Source organism: Neodiprion lecontei, chromosome 2, assembly GCF_021901455.1.
Source record: "Neodiprion lecontei isolate iyNeoLeco1 chromosome 2, iyNeoLeco1.1, whole genome shotgun sequence".
In the NCBI taxonomy this organism is placed as follows: Eukaryota; Metazoa; Arthropoda; class Insecta; order Hymenoptera; family Diprionidae; genus Neodiprion; species Neodiprion lecontei.
This window is the reverse complement of record NC_060261.1, coordinates 359,315-370,447: the sequence shown is the minus strand read 5'-3', so window position 1 is coordinate 370,447 and position 11,133 is coordinate 359,315. Positions and strand designations below refer to the sequence as shown.

General features: G+C 36.9%; 1 protein-coding gene across 2 annotated transcripts in view; it reads right to left on the bottom strand.

Annotated features, from left to right (window-relative positions):
• Nucleotides 1-2,497: 2,497 nt before the first annotated feature.
• Nucleotides 2,498-11,133, bottom strand: part of LOC107220452 (ras guanine nucleotide exchange factor P-like) — a 78,422-nt gene continuing 69,786 nt past the window's right edge. For both annotated transcript variants that reach the window (XM_046730434.1, XM_046730435.1), the window contains exon 4: nt 2,498-9,728. In XM_046730434.1, coding sequence (XP_046586390.1) covers nt 9,535-9,728 — 194 coding nt within the window. In that variant the 3' untranslated portion in view covers nt 2,498-9,534. The remainder of the gene's footprint in view (nt 9,729-11,133) is intronic.

Sequence of the window (11,133 nt, the reverse complement as noted above, 5' to 3'; positions counted from 1 at the left end):
CCTTTGAACAGCCATGCAATCGGAATACATCCTTTCAACAGCTTTGAAATGGGTGTATTCCGAAATATACTCGCAGTACTGCAAGTACTGGCAACCGCGTTCCGAAATCGCGCGACAGCTTACTGCCGCCAGTCAGTGGCGTCGTGAAATTTGTGACGTTATTGACTGCGACTACTGCGGTCTGAGACGTGAGGCAGTTGCAGTACTTGAGAGATGGCCGCGTCCTCGGTGTAACGTTCCGATTTTACTGCGACTGGCAACTCGAAGTAAAAACGGAACGCAGTTCGCAGTTGACTGCGTGACGTTACGGTCGGCAGTACTGGAAGTATATTTCGGAATACACCCAATAATAGAACATAAACAATATTTTCATATAATCAAAAATTAGTGCAATCCTTATTAAAATCGAATATTTCTCTGTACGGACGAAATACGCGTAGGACGTACCTTCGACGCGATTCTTCGTCTTGAGGAACTTCGAAAACTGAACTTTTTTCATCTTTCTTAAACTTTGTTACAGCAACGCCATCTCATTTATACCCTACTTTACTGATACTTTTCATACACGAACATAGTCCTCCTTACACTTATCCCCCATAGTCGCTAGTCATTGACATATGAGTTTTGTTAAGAAAGGAAACTTATTCCAGTTTTGATTCCAATAAATAGTGAGCCGCTGGGAACCCACCAATGAACATTACTGTACTAAGAAATTAGCTTATCAATTCAAAGGGATAAGATTCAAACATTGTCGAAATCGGTATGAAAATCCCTTGATATCGACGACATGAATTATTTAGTAGCCATATTCCATTAAAGAGGTCTAGCCCTCATGGGATTCGTCTGTCACACAAATTAAGTGGTAACTTACCGACTTAAACGATTACAGCAAACAGGCATGAAAACTGTAATGCCGGTACGGTTGACTGACATGCCAATAAAGATGTTTCACCCTTTTTTATTTCAATGTGTTACAAAGAGACATTAAATCTACTACTACCACTTGAACGACGCAATAACTTCTTCACTTACCGTGGAAACACTACGAATTATACAAATTAGCGACGACACTCAGCCCACTTGACCCGCTGAAGTAGCAGAAAATATTGTCCAAGATTAGCTCCTTTGTTACTCGATGGTTTATCTTATTGTTAGATATGGTCACTAGAGAGAGATGAAAAAGAAACGACGATAGAGAAAATTCACAGCAGATACCATCAGGTACACACATCGACATATAGTATGGACTACGCTTAGGCCGGCAGAACACGGCTAGCTGGTAGAAAGAGATAGCCACTGGTGGTGGTCATCCTCCGTCTCTTTCTATTCAGGTGCGTAGCAATATGATAGAGAGAGAAAGCAATTGACCTCCACTTCGTTCCCTCTGTCTAAATCTAGCGGACACTTTTCGAACGCCTTCATGTTGGGATTGCATATTCCATACTGTACCTGTGTCGATGGCGTGGTCGATGGGTACACATTATCCGATGGGAATTTTGGAGGACGATTTGAGGAACCCTGTAGCCTATATACATTCAGGGGTCACTAACAACTCGAGAGGTTGCACAATTTCGCAATAATTTCGGAACAAAAACCACCTTCAGAAACCCTCCCAAGTACACGGTAATAATTCCGTCACCAGTCCAATGCCCTTCCACGAGTGGAGTTAAGTGGTCATCGTAGTAGCCTCGCGACCCTCGCGTCCCCCACTCGCTCATATTACCGTCTTTTCAAAGCATATGAGGTAGAACCAGCGAAAATCACGTGAGAAGGTAGGTTGACACCACCCCGAAGCAGGAACTATAATTTTCACGATTAGCCAATTGAAACCTGGGATGCACAGCCAGGAAGGTGCGTAGCTTTTCAATTCTTATTGTGTTTTAGCTCCAATTCACCGGATTTCTGCCTCATATTCAGCTATTACACTTTGTGATTTATGCATCATGTCTCGGTCCTCCACATGACACCAGCGAAGAGGATTTGTGTGCGTGTGTGTGTGTGATATCGAGGTATCACCACCGTGAATTTCTGATTTTAGCTACCTCCTGTCGTTCTGATCGCTTCTATCGCGATATTTTCAATTTGTTATGAGTTACGTATGCGTAAGATTCGATTTTACGCATTAATAACATCACTTAGAATCAAACCCAATTGATGAAACAAATACATATATATATATCGTCGACCCCAGATTCTCTTCTCCCTGTGAGAACCGTGGAACATTTAACCGCCACATTAGGTATTGATCGTTTAGGCTGGAGTCTGGATTATTTTACTTCGGAATTTATATTCCTGATACCTTGTCACTAAGCTGCCTCGTTCCAATTTAATGTTTGATCTCTCTTCCGAGAATGTTTTACGTCTGTTTTATTGATTTTGAGATTCCCAATCTTAAAACTGATTCAGAAAAGAGGAGTGCTCGAAACGTGTGCAGCCGAGAAAATCCTGACACTATTCTGGCGCGTTGATGATTTTCATGATATTTACAGGAATCGTACACGTGATGTAGGTTTTTAATCATACCTTAACGATGGATTACAACAATAACAGTGGCATGATCTTACAAAAATCACCCATGTAGAACAATTTGACGGTATAGAAACCATTTTGCAGCTTAACAATTACATGCTATGTACACACACACACACATACATATATATATGCATATATGGCAATGTTACACAGTGGTGGCATATAAAATAAATTTATATCACGCCATTTTGATTATTCAAGTGCTATAATTAAAATACAACGGACTTGTGCGTCTCCATACACACAATTATATGGTGTATCGATTTGTTAGTACATATGATTCTTAAAATTCGTTAACAAGTAGGTACTTGCAACGATTATTACGAGGCATTGTATGTGTGACGAACGAAGATTTTGTACAAATTGTATTTACCGTCGACTATTATACATATACATATATATTATAAAGATATGTTGCCGCCGCCGCCGTGTCAGGAATCCAGGAAGTCCGCCCTTCTTCACACCGCCCACCCTCCCCGCACCAATATAGAATATATATATGCAAAGTTTTTTCCAGCGATCCACTGAGAGAAGAAATTGCTTCAATCAAGAAAAACTTACTTGGATCAAATAAATTTCGTTAAATGGTGCTATTAACATATTTACTTAGATCAAAAAAACATATTTTAACTTGATAATATATTTGATTGAATCAAATAAATATTTCTACTTAATTATAATGACCATTTGATAGAGTTCAAACAGTAATTGTATGGAATAAATTTTCCAATTCTTGTATCTAGTTGATGATTATAGTGAAGCATGAATGCATTGTTTCGCTCCTGAAACAAATGCTTGAATGGAAATAATTGTCTTTTTGTAGTCACGAATTATTTTCATTAACTAGAAAAACTATTCCTTGATATAAAATAATATTTTTTCGATCCAATATTTTTTTATTTTGAGGAAACCGTTTATTGTTTGTTTTTTTGTTGTTTTTTTGTACTGCATAAATATCTGAGGTCATTAATCAGTGTGAAGTGTATGAATTTCAAAATTTTTGCATCAGTGAACACCACTGTCGACGGCCCCATCGAATAAAGTACAAATCGATGGCGGAGAACAAAACCTCATCTCGACATTTCGTTCAAAAACATCGTACGTTTTCGGAGATCACTTTGGGCAAACGATGTTATTGGATAAAATTCTGAGATGGAGTTTTGTTGCTTTCATTGTCAGCCGTCGAACTCTGTCACATCAATCGAGAATTACAACGCTAAACCGGTCATATAAACGATTGAAACTATACTTCGAAGATGAGAGAACCTGCCACGTATCGGTCATTTGTCGAACTATCATAATTATATTAAACTATTGCATCAAATAAGAATTTACTTGTCACAATCGCAATGGCACTACTGAGTATAAAAATTAATATTTACTTTTAAATATTGATCTATATTATCCCGCTTACTTGGATTGGTAAAATTGTTCTCTCGTCAAATAAGCAATTTATATGAAAATATTTTTTTAATTCACATAAACGGATGGTCCACTTACGCGAAATATGGAGTCTTACAATAAAGTACTAATTTCTGGAACGAAGTAACTATCTTCATTGGGTTACATTGCACGATTTTGAAAATCTCTCTCACCCGATTCCAGTGAATATTTTTGAAATCAACTGTTTCTAATAATATAATCTGTTTCTTGAAATAAATATTTGTTCCTGAACTATCGGTTATTTCAATTTGTTGTCTGAATATTCATTTCTTTCCAACACGTATAGACATGATCATTATACGTTTTTGAATTAAAATAGGTTTCACTCATTTACCAAACTTTTGTAGTCTTTATCCAAGTTAGTGTTTCCTATATAGATCAGTTTGTAGTAATTCAATTGCTGCAAGCTAATACGCATTGTCTATGAACTCGAAAATCATTGTTCAAATAAAAAATATACCGCGCTGTATAAAATTATTTTTTTCCTTCAACGTTCACATTCATTTAAATGAATATAATCCATTTCAGTCAAGTACATATGAATTTGTTATAAGAAAATTCATTATAAATGAAGAGATTTACTGAAATCAACGAATTTTTTCTCTCAGTTGACTCGTGGATATATCCGGAGGGCTGTTTAAATGCGAAAATACACGCCGATCGGTTTCTTCATCTGATGCACAAATTAGCGCCGTCCGGACAGTGAGAAATACATAACCGTATGTTATAAAAGAAGTTTTAAATATCCAAAGTTGTATTATTAAAACAGCCAAATCGAAAGCATTTAATCTCAATGACAATGATTGCGATTACGAAGACTCATTCCACCGATATGATAAAAAGAAGATCGAGGTGAGCCGACTCGTCTCGTCATATACATATAGCACGAGGGTATCACCGATAAATCAGTATACCTCACCCTGTCCCGTGAATTCGTATACGTTTGCCTATAAAATGTAGGATTAAAACTAAGCTGAAAAAACATTATCGCTCGAATTCGGTATGCGTGGCCAAAACTCTTATACTTGAACCCAATTGTTAGTGATCCGTCAACGGAACGTCAATGGCATTGGAACATTAACGAGTGTTAGGCTAGACGCAGACATCTGCAGATTTCCGTTGCGTTTTGAATTAGATTCGACTGCATGCACCGTAAGAAAAATACGGCGCGGACTTCTATAGACGAAAATTTACTGTCAATCTAACACCATCCTATGTCGATCTGACGCTATCCGATGTTGAATTACCAAATTGACCGTAAAAATTTCTCTATAGTAGTCCACATCGGCCCATTTTAGTCAATTTCAACGTCACCATTTTTGCAGTGTGGTATAAACGTGGCGGATTGAATAACAAATGTTTGACGAAATTATATGTATACCTATCGTCATTAAGTAACTACAGTCTACGGAAGGATGCCAGCTTTAACATGGAATTTGGCGTATCAGAAAAATTGAATCGTAAGTACAACCGACCATTCAAAGAATCGATAATAAGTATGCATTTCATAGTGCTGGTCAACATGGCCAACCAACGGTTTAACATTAATGTCTTATATTTCTCCATCTCACGCTTTAGGCGAAGATAGAAAACCCAGCGCTGCCGATGAAACACTTATCAACGTATGCCTTTACCTGCGATCGTTATCAAATTGCTAAGAATACCAACTCGCATTTCGGCTAGTTTGCTCTCCGAACTATCGCGAAAAAATAGTTTCGGGCTGGTTCTTTTTAATAAGATATGGTTACTCAATACCATTACTTATAGTGTAAGTATCAGCTTGTAAGTAGGGGAGAGCCGGGCAGAATGGGCCCCTTAACGAAAACATGATGAATTTGTTTTGTTTTGGCCTAAAAATAATTTTTAACGTATAGGGCCCATTTTGCCCGGCTCTCCTCTGTCTATTATAGTCACAGCTTCTATGTACGTAAATGTGTCTGCAGTACATTAAAAAATAATAACACACGACGCGAAGACTACATAAGATATAATTTCATGTTATACATGAGCATAAATTAATGTACATATCGAATTAATTTTTGTGCACAAGTCTCGACACACTGTATATATATATATACGTATCGATATATAATACATACGTTACATTGTTAAGTTATACGTGCTATGATACATACATATTTCTGGTTGTGGAAAGCTACTTCCCATCGGTCTCACCTGAATTTTTCAGTAATACGCAGCCGGATAAACTATTCATTTGAGTAGGAGCTGATAAAAAATGCAAAGAGCACAGATAAATTTTTGTCTGCCCCGGACACAGAAATATTTGGATAAGGCAACATGATATGTTGGACTTCTAAGGGTAAGTTACGTTTTTTTCTCGTGTATCTCTAATGCATCAATTGAACTTACGTTGAATTAACATTTTTCGACATAAGTAGTTAATACTTTTTGATTGTTAATTCTTGAAGATTTATGAATTCGTTCGAATCAATTGTCCATGAGAGCTCCATGATCAAGTGAATAATTTCACGGAGTACTTTAGGACGGTATAGGGCTAGTTACGAGTACTGCGTACTCGCTTGTCCTCAACTTAACTTTTCCTACACTGAGAAAAAAAAGTTATTAGATTTAATAAATATTAATTGATGCAAATAATCCATGCGTTTGTATAGTCCTGAGAGCACATTTATTCCCAGCGACAAATTATGTAGTTTTCAATTTAAAAAAATCATATTCAGGACCAATGAAACATAATTTAACTGAATTAAATAAAAACTGAGCGGCAAAACTCACTGAGTTGCTCTTCTGGTTTGATATTTTTATCTAAACGCTGCATACTTGATGCCAAACAAACTGTACCTCCACTCAAATAATGTTTACAAGGACCAATCACAACGACTAACCTCGTATTTGGATTGAAAATGTATTTAAATAATTCAACGATTTCTTTAGTATTTGATTATTATGGATATATAAATTTAGATATACCATAAATATAGTGTAAGTATCGCTCGGTTACATATTTTTATCATTTTTTTTCACTACGATATGCTATTGTTATTGACTGCCACCAAACAAGTGTAGTAGCGTCACTTCAAAATAGTTTTTAGAAAACGTAGATGGATCAAAACCATAACCCAATATATCGCATCGCATATAGTTGGCTGATTAAGAGTAATGTGAAGGATTCGAGTATATAAACATCTTTGATACTACTTTTCAAGCAGGAAAGCTTGCCGTCTAGTGACCGGAATTTTTACTACTACGAATGAATTATCATTTCGGTTGAAAACAGTGAAACATGCACGTCAAAAAATCAGAAGATTATCGAATCAACAAAAATTTTGTTTCAGTGAAATAATGTCCAGTTCTTAGAAACAATGATTCATTTATACCAAGCGCGTATGCAATTGTGTCGAGAGTTCTTGAAATCAATTTCAAGTGTATATTTGCAATTTTCAACTACACATGATTGTTTAAAACTCAGAAAACTTGTACTTCATTGTATTATTTAATAACTTGAATTAAATGTGCTACACATAACAACTCAACAACTCTTACCTGGTTCCACTCAAACATATCCTCATTTACTTGGATGGAATTTTTTTTTTTGTTTGAAGTAGCTATAGGTATAATCTGATGAACAAAATAATTTTCTTAAATGAATATCAAAACCTGTCTTGTGAAACAAATTCTTGTTTCAACATATTAAACATTTCTTTGATCATAGTTATCATTGATTATATCGGAAAAACATCACATTGTGCCAAATATGTTTACTATCTGGCAATAACGTTCATATTTCAGCAAGCGTGGGATTGTTATTTCCAATCCCTCGGTACTTCTGAACCGATGTGTTCACCGGTTAAAGTACTATTTTTCCACAAATTAAATGATGTATTGTTGATTGAAACGAAGTATTCGTTACGAAATTTTCAGTTTAATACTATGAAATAAATATGTACTTGTTTGAAATACATTAAACTCGAAAGCATATAGCATTTAAATCAATGCATCAATATTTTTCGTTCAACTAAAAAGTGGTTATTCTGAGTGAGAAATTGTTGGAACCAAATAAACTGGAAGTGAGAAAAATTCGTTGTTCGGTTCGATAACTTTTTTTTCTCAGTGTACCTACGATTTTTCAGCTTTCACTGAAAGTGATTATTCTAACCGTTGAAAAATTCGTACCATCAGCTACGAATGCGAACACATACTCTTGAATTTATTTCTTATAACAACATAACGTACGGCACTCTGCTTGAACTCCTGATTGACTTGTACATCAGGGCACGACAAACTTGGTCACCTCGGGATATCTGCACATTATACCTTCATTCTTCATGTGAATACAATAATACAGTTGTTACGTTTAACGTGAAAGTTAATTTTTCTGCTTCAGAAATTGATGAAAAAAATCACGGGATCACTGTGATATCCGAGATATTGGTGGTATAGTATCGGTAGGTCGTTGTTGTTTAAAGAATTCGCGAGTATATGTATACCTATATATTTACATATTTCGCACATTTTTGTGTAGGTGTGTATAATATAAACCCATGTACACTTGTCACTTTGACCAGCAAGAATTCGTCGTAAAGACAGTTATTTTGATTTTCGGCCTGTCTTGTCCGCGGGCTTGGAAATTTTGACAGAATTACGGTCGACGGGGCTTGGTAAACTTTGGTAACTTGACTAGCGTAGTACATCATATAATAAACAGGACCGGTGTAACAACTACTCTCATGTGGATTTTCATTGATCAAAAACAGCTAAATGCTCTTCTATAAGGAAAAAAAAAATATATGAATCTTAAAAATAAGGAATCCTTTATCAGATTATCACGAGATGAAAAATGACTTATCGATAATAATTGGGAAGTGATCTAATAACATTATACACCTAATTTACAATCTGTTTCTTGATCTATCCATTTTTGATTATCGAAATAGGTATCACCCGATAAAATATCATATCCAATAGGTACATCATTATAAGATATACGAATCTCTCCACTTGGTTTTGATCGATCATCAAATTCCCAAGCCCTCCGAAGGGAATTCTGCGCGCGGCGTCAAACGTGATATTATTGTGCCGGCGATTCAGTTTCTAACTGTGGCACCCTAACATTAAAGCGACTACTGTAATGCATATATATATATATGTGTGTAGTTGGTGTCACTAACAACAAGAAAACGCGTGAAAGTGGAGTCACTCGCAGATTGAAACCGAAAATCGGATTGTATACGTGTTACGTACATGTACACATAATGAGTTTCGAAGCTTGTGTAATTATACTGGCACCCAACGGTCTCCATACGAGGAGTGATACCCCAACCACATGGGCCGGCGATAGTGGCCGTTTTATAAGGCACAATGCGTATAATATTACAGGTGTGTACGATGTACTATGTAGTACTGGATAAGGTTCTTCGGTACGAAGAATTTGCTACTCGACGGCTGCGCTGCAGCCCAAACCCACGTCCGTGGTTGTACAGCCTAATCGCTGCTGTCCGATGCAACGGGAGGCACTTTATTCCAAGTTCCTTATACTTCTGTAATGCGACATATGAATGATACCGTTCCGTACCACGGTTATCACTTGGCATGCTGTTTTGGGAGATGGCGTTTCATGTGAAGAGCAAGGTGATCGCTGCGCGCAAACGAACGTTCGCAAACGGCACATTTGAATGGCTTGGCTCCGGTGTGCTTTCGGTAGTGACGCGTCAATTCGTCGCTGCGGGCGAATCTCCACTCGCATTCTGGCCACTGGCATTGATACGGCTTTTCACCTGCAACCAAAGTAACAATATCTTTATATTTCTATACATTTTCACTGCATTACACGAGTACGTTGAGCTTGGACACCGGGGCATTCCGACACCGAAATTCTTTGGCTCTGGAAACAATGAGAAGCACACAGAAAAATCACTCGTATTTCTAGCTATCTCATAGTCCTTTTTACCTTGTGTAATTTTCCGTAAGGCGTACGAGGATTCGAAATCCTTTAGTCGCAGCTATATATCACATTTCTACCTTCCAAACTTTTTGGATTCATATTCAGTTTCCGATTTTACTCATTATCAGCTCTCAAGATATTATTATCACAATACGGAATGAGACCGCGTTTGAAGAACTCTTGACGTTCGAAAGTGATGACCATCTTTTAGGAGGATCGCGTTACTCCAAGTTTTAGAATATTTATTTTCGTTTCCTTTCTCCAAAACTGGTGAGATAATAAATCGATGGTAAATATAACGATGTATAATCCGGACGATGAAAGGCATTCACGCGACGGCTGATATTATAGGTACTTCAAAAATTCGTTCTTCAGTTACGGTCTATGATCAATTTATTTTGCTCAACGTGTCGACCAGGCTTGGCCGGTCATCTTCAGGCTACAGGAAACACATTCTCCATATATCATTACTAATTGATTAACTATTCAAAACTGAATGTATAAAGTACGCCGTAGGCACAAGCTTTGACGTTACGTTGCTAGGTAGCAAGGATATTTACCATCGCAACTACAAGATCTTATCCCAATAGTATAAGAATTGCGAGATTGCGAAATATGTTCAACAGGTTGAAAAAGAAACAAGCTTCTAGTTCTATAGCAATAACTTACCTACGTATTTATGAAAACTCCATATCGCACATGGTGTGTTATAATAGGAATATACATGGTGATGGAGTGAACGCAATATTGTTACAGGAAAAACGACATTCCGTTGTAACGTGCAGTGGTATTGATACGTGACAACTGATTGGAGTACAAATACTCAGTCAGCGGTCATTTTCAAACGTATTCGGCAAATTCAGAATATAAATGGCTAAGATTTTGAATGCCATTCAGTTTATTATCAGTCTGTCAATGTGAATCATTATATTTTTTTTTTTTATTAACCTTTACTTACTTAACCCGGTACTCGTATTCCGTAACATCATGGAAATAACCCGGAAATAATGAATAAAATTTTATTGGAAGGTGTGCTTTCAACATTTCCTCTATATTTACTACGACACATGACGTTTCCTAATCTTATGGTTTGCTTACGATGAACCTACCGATAGAGATACGTGCAATGGAATTCGGGAATTGGACCTGGCAACGCCGAGCCGCGAAGAACGATGAGGGGGTATCTAGAATAAGTATTGGGCAACCGACTACGGATTGAGCTTGTAAAGCGGAAAATG